Source organism: Callionymus lyra, chromosome 19 (genome assembly GCF_982586985.1).
Source record: "Callionymus lyra chromosome 19, fCalLyr1.hap1.1, whole genome shotgun sequence".
NCBI classification, from domain to species: Eukaryota; Metazoa; Chordata; class Actinopteri; order Syngnathiformes; family Callionymidae; genus Callionymus; species Callionymus lyra.
Window position 1 is genome coordinate 17,036,742 of NC_141836.1, and position 20,882 is coordinate 17,057,623.

A 20,882-nucleotide genomic window follows, 5' to 3' on the forward strand; every position below is an offset into this window, starting at 1 on the left:
CATCTTTAAAGTTCGTATATGAATGTATATTTTGGGATTTAAAAAGTCTAAAATATGAGCACTTCTGCATGTAAAGACTTTGAAACTGGTCTGTAGGTTTTACATTGTGCTCTTTCCTAACTACCGTCCACATTTTGGGAGGCGCCCAGAGAGATAAGATCCAGTCGGACTCACTAGGATTGAAGTGTGAGGATAACCGACCACATCCGGATGGGTAGGCTGAGCTCATGCTGACATTTAAGCTTTCACTCACGCTCCCATCTGCTTCTCATGAGCGGCCCCGGTGCCCCATCAAAGAGGGAGAAGGTTTGCTCCCACTATTCAGCTGATGAAGAATCCACACATGGTCCTAATCTCTGAATTACAGAAGGGGCGAGCGTGTGGTAATCATGGGGGCACACAGGGCAAATCTAGAGGGCTTTTTGGTAAGTGACCGACCGGTGGCGTTAAATTGAAGCAGCAGGTGTTTACTGGTGTCACTGCGAGAACTTGTGTAGGTTAGACACTCTGGCGTTCAGCTTGGATAAATGTATGAGCTCATTGACTATCAGTAACTGGGGCCAAATGAGCAGGAAAAAAAAAATATCACCCCAAACTCCCCCAGACACTGATGACAGCCGTAAAGAAAGGGTATTAGGTTTGGGTTTTTTTTCCCCAAAGCTGAAAAGTTAGGTGCTTGAGGATTTCTCTAGGTGGGAATTCTTCGCAACATTGACAGTAGAAACAGAATGGTTTTGATGAGGAGTCTAGTCTTCAGGGGGATTCAATCATGTCTAGGAAAGTGTTGAAGATATTATTCTGTTTTTCTTCTGCGTTCAACTGCAATGATTTTCACTTCCCATACATGGAGGGGCTAATGTAATTTCCAGAGGCAATGGGACCAAGCAGTGTCCCGGGACGTGCTTTTATGAGACATGTTCTAAAAATATGCCACGTTAATGGCCCGTGAAGAAGAACCGAGGATCGCATTTATCGCCGTGATGATGTCACCCACCTGCTGAGCCAATGAGTAAAGGTCCTGATGCAGAGCGAGCACCGCTCGATAGAACGCGCCATCATGCGTGTCTCTTGGGATCATGCACGTGTACTCCTCCATGCTGTCCCAGTGTCCTAGATAAACAAAGAGCAGTCAACATCTATATGGAATACAGGCAGAAACTTTTCATTTTCCCTGCCATACGATAGCAATCATGGATGGTGGCGGTCTTAAAAACCCCATACTGGAATAGTATCATTTCATAGTTTGAGTATGAGAAGCAGAAAGCCACAGACCACGAAACGTCTCTCTTGCTTTTCTTCCCAATTTCCCATGATATATCGATGTTTCTGTTGGTTACCATTTCCTTTATAAAGAGATTGGTGATCTCAGTGCCAGTCTCGTTTCAAGCGAGCAACAGACAAAAAAGTAGCTTCTGAAAATACTGGTGAAAAAGATCACAAAAATAAGTCTACTTTAAGTGACAAAGGGAAAGTTCCAAAATACTGTTCCTGGTCCCCCTCCAAGTCAGAACAGTGCTACTGCAATGTGGTAAAGCTCAGTTTTTAGATGTCACAAACCGCATGTGTTTACAAAACAAGACAAGTTGAAAAAGTCTCTTTGTACTTTACATGGACAGCAACAGATTCTCCAGGAGGGTCTGTCCAGGGAACTTAGTGAAGCCCTACGTTAAATAATAGCTCTGGCTATCCCATTCATTCATTCATTTTCTTTAATGCTAAGTAACTTATGGGGGAAGCGGGGGGCTGGAGCCTATCCCAGATTCTACGGGCGAGAGGCGGGGGACACCCAGAACAGGTCGCCAGTCTGTCGCAGGGCACACAAAGACACTAACCATTCACACACACACTCATACCTACGGATAAATTCCCCAAGTTCTCAATTAAAATCTGCGTGTTTTTGGACTGTGGGAGGAAACCGGAGTGCCCTCAGTAAACCCTAACAACACAGGGACAACATACATAATCAACAAAGAAAGGTCACAAGTGGCCTCCCTCCCGAAGCAAATTAAACAAATAATTACAGCATAAACAAAATAATACTGCAATCATCTGCAGAAAAAGAAAATCCAATGTCTGAATTTTTTAAATCTAATTCCCTTGTCAGAGCAAACACGTTTTCATATTTAAGTTAAGCAGGTAGGTTTTATTTCAAATGAGATAAGCATTTAACCAAGGACAGACTAAGTAAATGTATTGAAAAAAAAGAATAATTCCAATAACAATTGTTAATTCTATACTCTCAAGTCTTACCAAGGCCCCAGGCGGCGGCAGCAGCCATTCGAGCCATCTTCGCCTGCGTCTCCTCGCTGACCAGGGTCCACTCCTCGCAGCACTGCTGGTGCAACTGACCCCTGCATCGTAGAAGAACAAGGATATTTCATATTAATATTTTATAGAAAGTGCTTTCAGGTTCACACTTCACAGGGAAACCATTGTTGTGATAATTAAGCGTTAAGGTTGAGAAGATAAATACCAGAAGTCTGCACATTTGAAATAAAAAAAATAAACAATGTCAGGACAGATTGTTTAAGTCTCTGGAGATGCCGAGTGGAGCGGGTGGGCCAGGATATAATCAAGTCTCTAATCAGACATAATTGGCTTTAGAAATTAAACCAAAAAGTCTCAGATATGCTGCATTTTGTACCGAATGTACAGGTCAGATACCAGGCAAGATGACAAAAAGACATGTTCTCCCTAGTTGGTGTCCATTGTCTACAAATATTATCAATTAATTAAAACAAAAAGACAGGAAGGAGTATCAAATGACCATTCATTTTCTTTCCTTCAACCTCAGTTTAACGGTTATTGGAAGTCTCTATTCAATTCTTGACATCCAGAATCTCCGTTCCATGGTTTAGCTTAAGCCCTGTGATCTTTACAGGTCAGAATATGACCATTAATAAACTTTGATCTATCCAGCGGCTCATATAAAATTGGCGGGCCAGATTTGGCCCCCAGGCCATGAGTTCAACACATGGGGCCCTAACAGGTGGTGGACATGTGATACCCTTAATGTGGACTCTTGGATTGACAGCTCAAGTGAACCTAAAGACTTATTTATTGCACACTGGAAAAAAAATATTCATGGCTCATGTTACGTCTATAAGACCGTTTATAAAAACTTGCATTCGGCTCCAAGTATGCAGTTTATTTTTCTCCTCACGCTGTTGTGTATTTATTAGTCAATGATCCAGGATTTTTTTATTTTATTCATCTTTTCATTAGTTTTTCTTTGACTTTGAATTTATTGAAAACTAAAACATATGCACACGTGTGTGAAAGAATGTACAGAAATATAGTTGCCAAACTGCAAATAAAAAAGATAAATAAAACTGATTAATGTTCATAATTATCATTATCATTACAGCAGTTTTGTGATCCAAAAGCAATATTAGTTCAATATGCCCACATGTCTTACTATAACCATACCTTTATTAATGACAAATATTATTTTCCTTACAGGTCCAAAAAACAAAAATAGGAAAGTTTGTTTCCATTCATTAATTCTAGCTCTAACAACAAGCCAGTCACAGCATGTTGGCATCAGATCCAAGAGTCAACGATAAAGATCAGGAGTCTTATGAGTCATTACTCCCGTTTATTCCTTCTTGAAATAAAGGACGCTATTTATTTTGTGTACCATCACACGTTAGTCAGATAATATTTAACATCCCCGGAAACCGATGAGCGATCGTACTGAGGTCATGTGACCTCACCGTGACTAAGTCCTCATTTAACAGTAATCAGTGGTGCATTGTTCCAAGATCCGACCGGCGCATGTGTTTCACAGGCAGGACGCTATGGTGGGATGAAATGAGAGCGAAACAGAAGAGGGACTGTGTGGAGGGAACGAAGAACGGCAAGTTTGGATGGTGGTCAGTGAGATGAAGTCGTTTTCCATCTGTTCGGTGATTAACAAGAACATGCAACTCTCACTGTATACATAATGCATGTGTTCCTGGCGATGACAACAACAGGCAGCTGTTGACAATACCAGCTTATAAAAGACAGGATACGTTTGCAAGATATACTGTATATATATCCCAGGGATACCCAGGCTGCACTTATATGAGGCAAGTGTTTCCAAGTATTAAATGTAAAAACAAATCCGGAGCCAATTTTACTGAGAGGACAACCTGGACTTTGTCCATCACCTGAACGTGGAACGATATCCATCTTTGACTCACAACCTATTCAAGTGTTACATAATGGCCATCCTCACGATCTGGAAACAAACCAGTTGAGTCATACACTGGTGGCTTTTTTTTGGTAAAGTGAAAAACAGTGCATACAACAGTGGCACAAGTTACATAAGCAAATTAACATCTGGTCAGCGTCAGTGCGAAAACTAGCCACATTTTGGGGAAACGTGTGACTTTCTTTTTCCTGAAAAGTGTTTTTTAGGAACCTGGGCGGTCAGAATCACATCTGTGGAGAGATTTCATTCAAAGCTCATTCTCACAATACGCTTTAGGTTTGGGGGCCCGCTTCTATAATATAATAAAAGCAGATTTAGAGGGTCCAAAGAAGTTCATCCTTGAATAAAACTGTATCTTAGAATTACGTTCATTTTGAAAACAGACAACTGAACACCAGTGTCCAGGTCTGCAATTGAAGCCGTCACTTCCAACTCAACTTCTACACATTTCCATCTGGACTTACTTAAATTTGACCCAGTTACAGCAAGGTTGAATTCAAGGTATCCCTCAGACCTTAAGCTTCACAGAAATATCGAAGTAAAAGATATGCTAGGCAAGATGGTAATCACAAGCAAAACAATAATGGGAATCACATTGAAAACCTATTAATGGCACATTTTAAACACTAAAATCAGAATGATTTATAGTCCAACACATGGTCAAGTGATAACCTTTAAGGTAAGTCACTTTCCCTATGTTAAGCACATTGTTCATGTCAATCGATAAAATATATATTATATACAAAATGAATATGTGGCCCCTTAATGAAATCCCTAACTTCTGATAGAAAACAGAAAATAAGGTTGTTTTTTTGAAATAACATAAAGCAGAATCAAGTTTCCCCTCATCAGGAAAATATGTAACCTTGCACGAATGCAATGTGGCTGACACTCTAGCATTGTGCAGGCATTTCCCAGCAAGAATGACTTTGGCAAAATCATGGGAAGTGGCGTCTCACTGGTTTCAAGGCCTCGTGTCAGAATGTCAGTGATCAAACGTCGCTACACAAGGGGAAAGTTAGAGAACCCAGAGTTTAAAAGAAAATACACCTTTTGACTTTAATCCTCTGAATTGGTTTGTGACATTTAATTGGATTGAAATAGATATTTCTTATCACATACCATTCTCCCAGAGCTTCCAGGCAGCGCATTTTCCCCAAAATAAGCTCTGGATCCTCTTTGTTCATGTCGATCTTCTTGTCATATGCTAACAGTGCATCTTCCCACTCGTGCAGCTTCTCATACCATGTGGCTTGGATTTCCTAGAAACGAATTAGAGATGCTTGAATTATAGAAATACAGTGAATGAAGAGTACTTTTCTTTTGGCTTTGTGGCTTTTATTATAAAATGTGGTTGTAAGATGTTGCAAAACATGCATTTCCCAGTAATGATCTATTTGAAACGTTACAAATAATGACACATTTTGTAGTGTAATACTGACATAAATGTGGTGTTTTTGTTGTTCTGATCACATCTTAAACTTCAGTATTTGGACAACAATTCTCCAAGCTGAATACTCACACAGGGAACCCTGGGAAACCACACATCATTGCACAATAAAGAGTTTCAATGGTCACCTCATAAACAAAGTTCCTGGGAGTTTTTCCATTTTTACCATGTTGTTAAGCAGAAACACTGTGCACCCTTGGAAAAGGTGAGCGGATAGAGGTTCTACAAGAGAGCTGTTATGGCTGGAAAACAAGCTTGGCATGACCGTTTTACACCTTCAGTGTAAAGTTTATTGATACAGCAAAGTGCTAAAATGAGTATAAACAAACAAAAAAATCAATGAAGTGTATGAAATGAGTTATTTTATTCCAAATACATTTTGAGAAGGACGAAACTCACCAGTTCGCTAAAATGCTTCATGGCGTAGTCCAGCACTCCAGATGCGGCTTCTGGTTGCTGCAGTTTATTGTTGATGCTGCAACAGAGAAACATGTAATGGTTAGCATTTCTAGCAGGGAAGGACGCTGTTGACACTGGTTGCTAAACCAACGAACAAAAAAAGTTTTTTTCCCCTTTGAAAAGTGATGAGGCTGCAAACGACATTAACCTAAAGGGTCCAAGTGTTTCTTAGACCTCTATTATATAATATAATCAGTATGCGTCTCAATTTTCATTGAAATAATAACATTAGAAAATGTGCTTAAGCCCCGCCCACTGAAAGCACTTAGTTTTTCTGGAAGTGAAATAGCATTCACCAAAACCAAGCCCACTCTGCTGTGATTGGTCAAGCATTAATGTGTGTCACCACACGTCATCAATGCTGGAAGTTTCCACCTCCAGGGAACTCATTGTATTAACAAAGCGGGGCATGATTACAGCTGGCTGGAGGAGGAGTAAAAGTCCATTATAACGTCATAATGGAGTCTGCTCTCGTTCGCTGGGATTTCAGATGGGAGGAAACTTTATAAATAAATGATTTCAAAACCAAGAATCATCATGATAGGAGAAATGCATGCTTTAAATTTTGAAGCATTCCTCTCCATGAAGCAGTGAGTAAGTCAGGAGAGTTGGGTTTTAATTATTTTTCCATGTTAATGCAAGTACATTATCAACTTTATTGACATTAGACAGCCCTGTCAAATAGGTGAAGCGAGACCATAGACATGGGATTTGTAGGGGCATGCCTGTCACAGTGTTATGAAAGCCATTTAACATCTGCAAAAAGGGTTTTATTTTGTAAATCCCTGAATCAACTTTACTTTTATCACCGGTATCATGTCTGAAAGATCCTCTCAACATCAGTGAAGCGATGTGACAAAATAAAATAGAACTCAATCATATGTTCAAGGTGAGGCCTGGTGCAGAGACTGAGGAAAGAAGTTTGCCTTTGGTAAATGAATTATTACAGGTAAGACACTGTATAGTTTGTTATATTAATTAGATTTTAAATGTACAAATGCAGCAGATTTATCAATAATATCTGGTGAGCTACTTCAATTGAATTTTGAGAAATAGGTAAATTACAAATAAAGTCTGACTCACTGGCAAGGACTACCTAGAGAAAAGCAAATTCTTCAATCTATTTCACAGAAACATCAATTTCACCTGTCAAGACGCACAGGTTTCTGCTTTCTGTTCAGTATATCCCTCACTTTTTTATTCTGCGGCGACATCTGGAAACGCTCGAGTGAAACACAATAGATTCCCCAATGAAAAACCAACTCGTACATCTGTGAAACTAAGTTCCGAGACGACTCGAAAGGCGCACATGCTGATGAAAAATTATTTAAGCGTACTTGTCAGAAAACTGGCAAAGAAGTGGTGAAAGGACACAGCGAGCGCTCAGTGTGATGCATAAAAAACTAACAGTGTGGACTAAAGTGGTTGACGTGTTAAATAAATCGTCTCACGAGGCACTATCTTGCCTGTAGCGTGAAACGGAATGACAGCTGACAAACATACGGAGCAATCTTTTACCTGTTTTAACTAACAAACCGTGATTAAATCATTTTACGCTACGTTTATCAATTCTTCTACAGAGATCAATAAATTATCCATTATTATTATCATTATTCGTTTATTCAAAAGTTGGCTCTATTGTGCTCTATATTATATATGAACTGCACACTACTACTACTACTGCTGCGTTTCAATCATATTTTTTTCACACTGGTACCAATACAGATACTTTCAATACCTTTACCACTGGTTACTGAATGATACTTTGTTCTATACTAATTTAATGAAATCCATTCTAAATGCCACTCCATGCCCTTTTCTCGGCGAAAAAATGAATAACAAATAATTTCATGTGAAAAAAAAAACTTTTGATTAATTGATAAATCAATCTGATGTCCACTGTATTTGTCCCCTAAAAGTTTTTCTGCACATTATCAAGTTGTAATCACACATCCAAACCAAGTAGATTCCAAGATTCAAGGCAAACATTGTTATGGTTAAAAACGTAGGAAACGTTTCTAAGAGGATCATAAGAATAACAGCAATTTTACAACAGAATATTATGTATGGTACAAAACATATATACTTGTACACTTAAGATTATAAAACAAAAAATAACCATAAAGAAGATTATTTATATTTATGTTATTCACATGTTTTTGGCAGCATAGTAACATTGACATAGTTTGTTTCAATGATAAAACAATTTCCTGAAGGAGACCTCCAGAGGGATTAATAAAGTTTATCCATCCATCTGTCTATCTAGATACCAACTAATATAAACTAATGTATTAGCATCTTGTTCATGACTGTTTTCTTCCCTAGGATGAGTCCTTAATCTGAGGTTTTCCAATGAATTTACCATTTCTATTGCAACTAGTTGGCCATTAAACTAACTGTAGAACCATTTTCCTTATCAAAAGCTATAGACATTAAGGACAGCCGGGGTCGGAGGCAGCTGGAGAATCGCAATTATAAATATTTAGTTTAGTTATATTTACCTCTTCATCAGAATAATGTGAAAAGGGATAACAACATGAAAACTCTGTGTGTAAGACAACTGTTTTAGTTTGCTGTTTGTAATGCTCAAATTGTGACCATAAGTATTCATTTTTCTTTTTCAAACTGTCGCTTTATTGAGCAAATATCCAATGTCATCCGAGTGATCGGGCACTAATCACCCAAGACCGAGCGAACGTGCAAGTAACACATCGAGAGACTCCATCTCAGCGTCTCTATCTCATAACAAATGTTGCACTTCATGTTTTTAATATCCCGACAAATTATTACTGTTGACAAATACTCAACCATCAAACACCAGTTCAACAAAGAGCAGCAGGATCTCGTGTGTCTACCGCACACAACTAACCCTGCATGCAGAAGTTGCTCAGATGTGGTCTCAACAGCACAGACGGATCAGAATAAAGAACCATCTCTTCTGCATACCCAAGAGATTTCATTGTCCCCCAGCTTAAGTCATCTGGCTGCCAGCTCCAAGCAAACGCTGTCTAAACGCATCCAGATGACAGGGCTAAACTCCAATACATCCTACTCAAGACCAAATTCCATCAAACTATTAGCAAGCCCACGACCTCTGGGAGTACGCTCAAGTCTCGCTCTCGAAGCTATCGGGTTTGAGATCGACTTGTGTTCACTTTTAAGATGTGTAGCATTGGAACTTTATGTTGTGATTCACCGAGCGCTGCAAACGCCTGAATGCAAAGACAAGACTCGACTTTAACATGCCTCCAGTCTATAGTTAGAAGCAGTCAAACATAACAAAAACAGCTGACTGAGGAATAAACGTCTCTCAGCACAAATTACGACCTTTCAACTCAATTTATGGCAGGAGCTCTTTTTATTGCCCATTCTATGGCAAAAACAGACGCTTCCCTCCAAAGATTTCTGACAGGGCGAGGAAATATTGTTTCAGAAATGAATTCTGTTTTTTTACACTAAATAATGATAGATTATAGATCTGATTAAAATTCAGTTTCAATTTCCATCTTATTGACATGTATGCTTTTTGAAAACCATGCTGAGATTATTGATCACAATGGGGTTTTTTTTAATTTTAAACATCTTTTGTCAATTCCATCCTTACCCTCCCCTTAGGGAAATTGAAACATCATCTAACTCAACAAAACTAAAATCAACAAAAATAACTTGGCATCAAATAAATTCTGTCTTTTAGAACCATATTGGCGATGGAAAGGGAAAAGAAAAGATCACAATTCCAGAGGAAATTGAAGATTTTTCCTGCCAATGCCAGAAAGAAAGTTATACAAAAGTACCAAGAGTAGTTGAATAACGTGTTTGATATTATGAAAACATTATTAAACTAGACATTTATGTATTTCCTATTTACAAAATATTATAGAATATTGGTAATATTATAAAATGTCTGGATTTATCCGACATGGCAATTATTATTAATTTATCATAGGGAAATATATTTATATTTTAAGGCTGACTGCATGATTAAGATATTGGTTGAAAAATTTTAAAAAAAAGTAAATAAAGAAATAAATACACTTTTTCCATCCATTTAACAACTTTTCCATCAAATTAAATTACATTTGTATTGCTAAATTGTGAACTTAACGCTCACTTTGAAATCTCTGGACTCCATTTAAACTTGTGGATTGTCCAAAATGCAATCAACAATATTTTCAGAGAACATGAATGCACTTCACAAACACTTGTTGAAACTCTTTCCATTGCAAGTAATGAGTGCTGATGCTAGAACGAAAGAAAACAACAACAACAGTAACCAAATTAACTGTTGTCTCCAAACAAATATTGGACATGGCAACATGACATAAGGAGGGCATTTGGCGAAAACGGAACAAAGTAAACATGAAATTCCAGATGACTTCATGTTTATAAGAATTGAACAGCAAGCAGTGGAAGCTTTTGGGGCGAGCCAAGGATGGAATCCATTACATCTCGTCTTTTTTCACAAAGGCTTTGTGTGTAAATATTCAAACAACAAAAAGAGAAAAGGACAAATTATCAGTTTTACCCCATATGACATTACCCCATTGTTCATTATTTTACACTTGATTTGGAAATAATTTTTATGGAGTCAAGACCAATGGCAGCTATGGGTGACAGGCGTGAATTCTGAATTGATATCTGGTAAATTTGTTTAACTTCTTGATTAAATATTTGAAAATAACAATTTATTTAGTTGGCAAAGTGGTTCAACAATCAAACATTATTTTGCTAATGAAAATTGTTCAATATTGGATGTGAGAAACCAAGTCAAAACCATCTTTCATCGTGTGTTGAGCAGCATAAGTCAACTGCTGTTGTAAAACATAGAATGATCTCATTTACGGAAATGATGAGCTGTATGTCGTCATTATTAAACACAGACCTCAGCAACTGTCTAAGGAAAGTATGGGGAAACAGGGTGGAGTTTACACACTTCCTACCATCCACGGTTGAGAAGAGATAATCAAAGATTACATTTCTATTTCTAGAAAGAGAAGACAGGAATTATACATGGAAAATTTTAGATTTCTCGTTTCTTTCAGCACAACTTCATAATCCATAGAGGTTACGATGCTTCCGTTTTGTCAATGAACATTATGAGCGTCTTAGTTTGATTACGCAGAGAATAGAAAACATGCTTTAAGTTGCGTCACAATCCTTTTTTCTGTTTCAATTTTCCGTGAGCGATTCATGTGTTGGTTAATGGACCCCATAAGGTGCCGTCATGGAGACATTCGTCTGAGGAGCCAGGCCCTGTTGACATCACACAATCACCGCATTGGGATGCGACTACAAGACGTGTCTCCGGAGTTGCTCACCTCCGGGTCAAGAGGGCAACAGAACAAAGTCTCTTTGGTGTGCCCTGCCATTTAAAGAAGGGCCTCCCAGTTAGGTCATTGGAATGCTGCCGTTGCCATGGGAACCCGGTTATAAACAACTTCTCTCAAAAAACCAACCACAAGTATTTCCTACATGACGTACAGGAGTATCATTCTGGAAAATAATTCAATTAAAAGCCGGTAAAAATGATACTTGACAAGCTATTAACTATGAATACATATTTAGTATTTAATGATCTTCTAATCTATACAAACTGTGGTTCTGTTGAACTCGAAACTTTAATATTTTGAATAAAATCTCACAAGCTTACTTCGATTTACTGTTGTAAGTTGTGCTTGTGATCTGTCGCACTTACAGTATGCGTCGCAAAACGGCATCAGCATTTGCCCGATGACAACCAAACTATTTTATACATAAAAAACGATAAAATTCTTTTATCAAAAGATTTTTTTGAAAACCATGTAATTTAATTGAATACGTCACAATTTAAATCATGGACTTTTTAATAATAACAAAAAGCCAGCATTGGAAATGTATTGTACAGGGCTACCGGTTTCATTTGAACCAATAATATGATTTAAACAACTTTAATATAAAATTGTCACAGAGTCGCTGAAGTGCTGCCATAGAAGAAAAGGGAAAGTATACTCCAGGAATAGTAGCTGTTCTTTTCTCCCCCGGTACTATTTGTTCTGGCTACTGGTGCTCGTGGTGGCAAAAAGACTGTCGACGCCTGGAAGACAGACGCCACATGGTAGCCATCATCCGCCTGAGCCACCAGACCTCATGATGGCCAGCCAGGGCATGAACCTGGCCGTTCTAGTAGTCACCTCAGTGCATGCAGTTTCCTTCATAACAGGGTTGAAACTAAAAGTTAGGATTACTTCTGAACCCTTAAAACTCTAAAAGACTCGGGTATTAAAGCTATGGTCTCACTTGAAGTTGTGTTCTACAGGGAAGTAATTATTAAAAATATAAAAGCATAGGCTATGCAAAAAGACCAGGTGCGGAAAACATTTAGACATTAATACAATATGAAAATCATTATTACTTGAAATCCTTCCTCCACTGACTGAATTTCTGAAGTTATAACAGACAGGTGAAAGTCATTACCAATATAAAATATTATGTAATACAGAGTATTAAGATAAAATCCCTACATTTTTATCCTCTGGCCTTCAAGTAATTGAATCCATGAGGGCTTGGGCAGACTGGCTTATGTTTTTTTCCCCACTGTATTTAACAATGTCTGAGAGAATATTCACTCAGTAGCACTGTTATCTCAGCTCACTTTAATCAAAGTCAACGCCGTTGCCACTGCATGGCGTCCGACCTAGCATCAGGGGCGAGGATGGGAAAAGGGAACCACAGAGATGTGTGGCTTTGCCTTATAAAAGAAGGTATTGGTTGAAGGATAGTGAATACTTCAAGTGCTTGGGGGACTTGTGCATTCCTCACACTGTCTGGTGACATAGTTGGTGGGAAATGATGTTTCAAGGAGCGACGCTGAAGGAAAAAAAAAAACGGTAGGACGCCGCACATATAAAACAGTGTCCAGCTGGATGTTGCTGCTGGATTACAGAATGCCGAGGAAAGCGATGCCGGTGGGATGCATTGCTGCAGGGTCATGTGACTCATCGAGCAGTTGAGCCAATAAGAGAAGCCAGGAAGCCCAATTAACAGCGGTTATTCAGATGAAAATGACGCACAGTACTTACTCACAGTTAGGTATGACTCAAGGTTAGCTATGACCCAAGGTTAGCTATGACTCAAGGTCAGGACAAATATCATCCTCATTGAAAGAAGAAAAAGTTTTAAATTTCAGAAATATTGAATGAAATTAATTATAAAAGGCTTAAGATATTTTAACCTATATATATATCCTTATCCATCATCCTTTTTACTTTCTTATACTTTCCCACTTCAAAGTACAACTTTCCGATGATCAATCTGTATCATTTTCAAATATTGGACAAAATATGTTAAAGCATTAATCAAAAGCGAAACTCAAAAAGAGGATAAAAAAAATGAATAACAGATGGGGTGAGTAAAAGGGAAAAACGTCAAGGGGCCAGGAACATTCAGTGAGCAAACTTCCCGGGAATGACACAAGCGCACACACTTGTAAATATTTGACTTGGGCACCGCGACACCTCAAAGGAGTTACAGACAGTGCTAATAGACGAGTATATATTTTGTAATATAAGAAGGTTGTTTTAGTCATCAAGCTGAGACTCCCGTGTGAGAAGAATGATATTGAGCAGAACCATCTGAAATGCCCCTTCCTCCGTCAGCGCAGGGTGCACTTGAGGGCACGAAATTATCAGTTCTATGCTTGAGAGGATAGAAGTCACAGTATGTACTCGAGTTTTGAAGCTCCTTACTCCCAATTGTTACCGTTCCAGAGTAATTCCGAGGAGCATTTTAAAAAGAACAGAATTCACGTGACAGAACAAACGAAAATGCTGTTTAAATTTGCTAACTAGATTTCCATTTTGTGGTATATGAATACGAGCACAACATTAGCACATCTACCAAAAACATAATCCAGATATTTAAATTCCTTCCACAGTTGACCACTGAATTGTGTTGTGGTGTTCCACTCATTACGCTCAAACAAGAACTTGCATTATGGTCAATTTCTTCAATTTGTGTTTTAAATTACTTGCACCACTCATGCAATATAGTTATTTTGAGGAACACCATACTGTATGTGGTGGACCGTTCTCTGTTAAGGATATTGTCTATGACGAGGGTTTTAAGATTAAAGAAACAAGATTGTCCCAGAAGTGGGCCAAATAAAAAAAATCACAAAAAATCTCTAGGATGATAGATCAGCATCTCATTCAGTTATTGACAGATAATTTAGCATAACTAGCAGTGAATACATTGTTTTCTCTCACAACTTAATCCTTCCACGTGGTAACGTTTTTGGAATTTCCTGATTAATAAAAAAGGGCAAAGCTTGACCACTTATTTCTGTAGGTGATGACGTGGACATACAGAAGTAACAACTACTTTTTGTTTGGATCCAAGTTAAATGTTAACTTGTTAAAAGCTCACTTGGGCTTCATAAAATTATTTGGTTGGACACAAGTACTCTATGATCAAATGCATTGACGTGGGAATTAGCCACATCAAAAACCGATAAAGGTCACCAAGAGTATAAATAACCATGGCAGTGAAAGTTTTCCATCAAAACAGAAAAGAACTAGGCCAAAATTTAAATATGAAATCATGCAATTGACCAAATATTCTGCTTGTGGAACGAGCCGCCTCGTACTGGTCTCAAAAACAAATCTGGGTGGGGAACACTCCTGCCTAACATCTGCTTTAAAGTGGGAGCATCTACTGAATGCCCAACCTATAATTAAGAGCGCTTAGTTACTTCACACATCTCTTGGCATGTTAAGGCCAAATTAATACTCAACCCCAAGGATGGATTAAAATCTATCATTAGTGGGGGTAATTTCAACGTTCAAACGGAAGGAAATGACACTTGCAGGCTTTCGTTTTAAGACCTTCAGTAACTGCTCGGTGAATCTGCAAGAAATAAAGTTTACAGATAAAGGAAAACAAGAAAACTCAAACACCTGACAAAATGACACGTGAGCTCAACTTGTACAGAATGAGAGAAAGTATGACGAAGAGGTGTCTGGTGTTGGGGGGGAAGGTACTTCAAGCAGGGTAGAGCACAATACGATAGGGGGAGGGACCCACATGCAAAATATTTAAGATGCTCAGACAGAGGAGGGCTTCAACAAGGAAATAAAATAGAGTGAGGGTGAGCTACTGGTCAGAGAAGATCTGGGCAACCTTTGAAGAGACTCTACACCAGCAACTGAACTTATCACTCACAAATGGCCAACTTAAGCTTAGTCGCCATGGGGCTCATGCTGCTCCTTCTTTTGGAGACCCAGGCCCAGAGCCACAAGAAGAGGTTCTCGCCCCAGAAGCCGGTGAAAGCCCAGTGTTGCGATGAGGTCCGCTCGCTCAAGGTTCAGGTGGCCAACCTGACCAGTCTCCTCGAGGAGCTGAGTCGCAGGCAGGAGGCAGACCTGATGAACGTCGTGAGGCAAATAATGGATCTGGACAAGCAGAACCGGCAGCAAGAAGCCCGGGTCACCGAGGCTGAGAGCAAGTACTCAGAGATTAACAACCGTGTGGAGATCATGCAGCTGCAAACGCTTCAGTCCGCGACTCAGACTTCAGCAGGTGAGTGTTTATTATTAACCTTCATTTATCTCAATTATCCCTTTCTTAGCAACTTAACTGTGTATTGTTTAAAAATAAACACTTTAATGAGGATTGCATTTCCAATGATATGATCAGACAAGAACAAATACCTCGAATATAAAGTATAAGTTCTCAGGAATGTTCCAAAAAAGACCAGTAATTTTGTCAAAATGACATCACTCTATATTTATATATAATTCTACCTGTGAAAATCACCCCTTGACTTCTTGTGAATCGGTCTCAGTCAGATCAAAGTGTTGCCACTAATGGGAGTTGTAGGGCAGCATCAGTGGAGCCGTCAATTAACGGCGCCGAAGCCACCTCAGCTTAGCATTGAAACGCTGCTAATCAGCGCTGGCTGCCACTGGGAGCCGAACCAGGCATGACGACGTTTATTATTACAATACCATGACCGTGGTACGGAGCTCGGTCACAGCCATGCCGTCACCCAGGAGAACACAGGAGTCTTTTATAAAGACCGGGGAAGATTACAGGGGAAGTGCAGAACACGTGACATCACAAAAAAAGTACACAATAGTAAAGCCTTTTGATAAATTCTGAATAATATCTTCCTCCTCAGATGCCATATACGACTGTGCATCCCTCTACACCAAAAGCTACAAGATCTCCGGGGAGTACAAACTTCCTAAAGACGAGTTTTTGGGTACCCCAGAACAAAGCGTGAGTAGCAGATTTATTTTTAAACTGCGGGGCTTTACATTCCTAACACCGGGCGCCGCTAAATGCTTTTAGGTGTTCTGCGATATGGAGACGAACGGCGGCGGCTGGACTGTGATTCAAAGGCGAAAGATTGGTCTGACGTCATTCAACCGTGACTGGAAGCAGTACAAGGCCGGATTTGGATCCATCCGTGGAGACTTCTGGCTGGGCAATGACAACATCTTCCGACTAACAAGGCGGCCCAGTGTGCTCAGGATTGAGCTGGAGGTAAAGGGTTGGCAAACACATCTTTAGACACTTAAGAGAAAAGAGGACATAAACCGTCCATTAGCCGTTAAGTGGTACGACTAGGGCATAATGACAGGAATCTTCCATTCCAATTACTGCTTTTCAAAGAGGTTCACCCGAGACAGTATGCAATGGTCAATATAACCGCCTCGCTTTAAATCATATTATATGTGTTTTCCAACGTAGGACTGGGCCGGACAGACCCGTTATGCAGAGTATGGCTACTTCACCGTCAGTAATGAGCTCAACAGCTATAAGCTGCTGCTCGCCAACTACAGTGGAAACGCTGGCGACTCCCTGCGGTACCACAACAACACCAACTTCAGCACCATGAACAAAGACAACGACAAGTGTGTGGATAACTGTGCATCCCTACGCAAAGGTAACACTCAAACTCGCTTTAATTTTCACTTTTGCAATCATCTCACGGCCTTTCCTAACACTTCCTGAAGGTGGTTACTGGTACAACTGTTGCACCGACTCCAACGTGAACGGCGTATTCTACCGCTACGGCGAGCACATGAAGAACACAGATGGGATCACTTGGTACGGATGGCATGGGCCCAACTACTCCCTCAAGAAAGTGGAGATGAAGGTCAGGCCAGTTGGCTTTCAACCATAAGTGCTTCAGATGTGTCTCCTGGCTCGAGATCCTTCACGTGAGTGGACAGAGGACGCACAAGCACCTGCTCGGCTACAACTTTTTCACTCGACTGCGAAAAGAATGAACGTTTTTTTGTAATGCTCTGGTTACGTTTCTATGATGAATGTTGAACTTTTACCGCCTGATTGTAAATTGTATTTTTTTTTCTCCTTTGTATATTTATCAGTAAATGTTTTATTTTAAAAAGTGGATTCTTTCATTTAACTTGAAAGCACTAGTGTGGGTTTTTAACTCGACTTTGAATGACAGCAACATCAAGTTCAGGTCAAAAATATTAAGAACTGTTGAAAGTCTATTTAAAGGAAATTGCGAAGTTGCTGGGTTGGGACCAAAGAGATGTGAATTATCCATCGATTTATGATTTCATTCATTTATTCAATGTGTAAAGCTTATCCTGAACCTGACTGGCCCGCGAAGGGTGGGAACCCAACTGATTTTGGTGCAGTTCAACACTAACCATTGATGACTGAACTTGTAAAATGTGTACAGCTCTGTAATTAAGTTTTGTGACAGAAAATAAACATATTTTTAAAACAACCATGTTCATGAACTTGTACTGGAATTAATCGGAGGTGCAGTAAACCTATGAGTAGATATGCCAAATAAATAATTTGGTAAGAATCATGAAAATGCTACCATTTTATCATGTATGCACAACAAGTATATTCACATTGGTCAAAAAAAGATGAATACATAGAGATGTTTAAGGCGTTATTTTTTTCTTGATAAGAGTATCTTTTAAAGCGACAGATGTCTAAGCTTCTTTATTAATTCAGAATTATGGAAAAATATTCTATTATAAATTTCCTTACCACTTTCAGCAGTAGTGAAAGTCTTAATTTAAGAAAAGGACTTCAAACTTTGTCTTAGCACAAATACACACAAATATATACATATACAAATAATATATACAAGTGAGTTCAAGTCAACTTCCTGCCTCTTTAGCACAATGTGTCCATTTGTGTCCCGTAATGACGGGATATTTTCTCTCCGTCGCCCACCTTTGACCCCAAGGTCGATCCCTGACACTTTGGCCAAAGGTCCCTGGGCATCCAAGTGATTTGGGGAATGAGGACCACACACCGGTGTCATGCTTGAAGGTAAAATCCTACCGGTTTAACTACCCTTAAAACAATAACACCCTTTGTTCAAAAGTAGCTTCGTGGTCGGCGCTGCTAAATTCTTGCCATTTAAAAGGGTGACGCGGTCGAAGCGAACGTCCATTTAAAGCGTAAAAACTATCAAGTACCCTTTCAGGAATTTAACCCGCTAGAACAGGAGAGCGTTTGGTGGGCATTTAAAAATGACCTTTGGCTAGGCTGCCAGTAAGTAGAAAGTCTTTCCGAATACACCCTCTAAAGGTTCAGAAATTGTAACATAATGGGGCAAAGCAAATCAATGTTTCAGGCCTGCAGAAGAAAATCTCTTTCGAATATCTGTCGTCACTCCATAATGCTGCTTTAAATAAAATACAAAGATGGAAAACTAGATCACAATGATTCACCCAATTTTAACTTCCATCCACTTAGTTTTCAACTAAGACATATATGCTCTACAACAGGGGGTCCAACTCCATCAGGCAAGGGGGCTAACATTTAAAACTCCAAGTATATATATGTATACAATATTTATCCGTATTTAACAGTCTAGAATAGTGAATAATAGTTAAAAAAAGCCATTGTTGTAATCATTTACATTATAAGATATAATGCGCAACCGGTCTTCCATTTAAAACTGTAATATTCAACCAGAAAATGTAAAATACACAACATTAATCTTTGTAAAAAATAAAAGGTCTTAAATGTCACAAAAGGTTTTAACAATTATCAATTATTTAAATGAAAACACCAACTTATAAATAATGTTAATGTCTTTCCTGTCTGTCTTTGAAGAATTTTCAATTTCAATTCCATAGTGAAATGGTTTAAGATATAGGAGGTTTTAATTAAAAGTTATAATAAGATAACTCTTGTAACTTCAGTCTTCACATTTGGCTTCCGCTGGTTTTCAATTTATCAAATGTGTTCCTCTTCGAAATAATGGTAAGACATTCCTTCAATAATTAAAACCCAAAAATCACCAAAGGACACTTTGTTTTTTCACTTGACAGCACAAGCATCAACTTGCTCTCACCAAATTCCGTTTCAAGCTGTTGCCGGTCACATTTGGCCCTCAGAGTTTGACACTCTTCAAGATTAATGTTCTTTCCCAGCATCTTAATTTCAACACATTTCCATTCATTTCCATTTTCCTCACAAGTTTATTGTCTCGAAGAGAAATAATGGGGAAAACAGAGCTAAGAACCACACCAACAGCATCAGTGATCAACAAACACCCAAAGTTAAAGCTCAATTGAAGGAATGCTTCTTTTGGTGTAATTACAAGGAAAACCGGACCCTTTTCCTGGCACCATCAATAATCATGAAGCCTGACCTTCAAGCCTGGCCACAAACTAATCCTCACACATAAGTTGTACCAGTTTCAAATAATAAAGTCGCTATTATTAGTGCACTTATTCAGATCCAATAATCCCAAAGTGCTCAAGAATTTTAAGGACATGGTGTAAAAAAAAACCTGAAGGCAGGAATGAGGACAGAGGTCATGGCTCTGCGTCATCAGAATGTGTATACTTATAAATAATAAGACCGGGAGGGCACTAGAGGTCTGCAGTTCATTTACACACCGGCCTCCGTATCTTTTTACGGGATAACGCTAGAGAGGTGAGAACCAGATGGGGATATTGAAAACACCAGAATGCCGGCTCCCATCATTCATCATCATCAGGGCTCCTGGGAAATTGAAAGCAGGCCGACGAGAAACACAAATCCAGACACTCGTAGATGAAAAGAAGGAAAGCTTCCAATTAGAAGCCTGGAAAACAGATTTCTTCATAGCGATTGGAGTCGGAGAAATCCAGAAGGTGGGGGGGGGGTGGGATAAAGGTCGGAAAAGATGACAGCTGATATCAAAGGGTTATGAGGAGAGGAAATTTATATTGTCATATACTTTGTATTTATAAGATTAGAACTGAACTTTGGCAAAGTCATATTTGTAATACAATAAGTTGGACAGCAGAGTTTTCTTTATGCTGATAACTCCACACGGGGATATTAAAAAAATAATAATAATATGATATTATGCAAAAAGTATTTAGAAAAGCACTCTAATGGAAATGAGAAACGCGAAGGGTCAGTTTGTGTTTGTAACCTACATGCACAGATGATAGTGTACTGGCGTCCCGGCTTGTTTTGTTTGGCAACGCAACCATATTTTTTAGCGATCTGTTTGGAATACAGTGCAATATTCCAATTTTGTTGACATTAAATGGATGAAGTTGTCAAATTTATGCTGACCTCACCAATAACTTGTCCGCTCTCTGACATCTCTCCCCTAAATGCATGATAATTGTGGTTCAGCTTCCTCTGCCAAGTATTTCATCATTTTAAAGTGAATTTAAATATGTTTTCACAAGGTCAGAGTGTGCTAAACGCAGATTTATCTAAAAGTTTTCTTGCACCACATTATCGCCGCTTATATTCTTTGCTCAGGCATTGTCGCATATTTGA

At 39.0% G+C, this 20,882-nt stretch overlaps 2 protein-coding genes across 2 annotated transcripts in view; one reads left to right on the forward strand and one right to left on the reverse strand.

The window, feature by feature from the left end:
- mtor (mechanistic target of rapamycin kinase) overlaps positions 1–20,882 on the reverse strand; it is a 61,700-nt gene that overhangs the window by 19,890 nt on the left and 20,928 nt on the right. Inside the window, exons 29-32 of the mRNA XM_087782412.1 lie at positions 6,048–6,123; positions 5,321–5,460; positions 2,251–2,351; positions 995–1,110 (exon numbers count right to left, since the gene is read on the reverse strand). Of these exons, the coding sequence (XP_087638538.1) occupies positions 995–1,110; positions 2,251–2,351; positions 5,321–5,460; positions 6,048–6,123 (433 nt within the window). The remainder of the gene's footprint in view (positions 1–994; positions 1,111–2,250; positions 2,352–5,320; positions 5,461–6,047; positions 6,124–20,882) is intronic.
- Positions 15,200–17,853, forward strand: angptl7 (angiopoietin like 7). The gene is made up of 5 exons (XM_087782117.1): positions 15,200–15,662; positions 16,264–16,364; positions 16,437–16,631; positions 16,839–17,034; positions 17,105–17,853. The coding sequence occupies exons 1-5, from the start codon at positions 15,308–15,310 to the stop codon at positions 17,272–17,274; spliced, it is 1,017 nt and encodes a 338-aa protein (XP_087638243.1). The 5' UTR covers positions 15,200–15,307; the 3' UTR covers positions 17,275–17,853.

Coding starts and splice junctions, on each gene's coding strand:
- angptl7 (XM_087782117.1), top strand. CDS start 15,308: ATGGCCAACTTAAGCTTAGTCGCCATGGGGCTCATGCTGCTCCTTCTT. Junction 15,663..16,263: donor CGCGACTCAGACTTCAGCAG/GTGAGTGTTTAT, acceptor CTTCCTCCTCAG/ATGCCATATACGACTGTGCA. Junction 16,632..16,838: donor TGCTCAGGATTGAGCTGGAG/GTAAAGGGTTGG, acceptor TTTCCAACGTAG/GACTGGGCCGGACAGACCCG.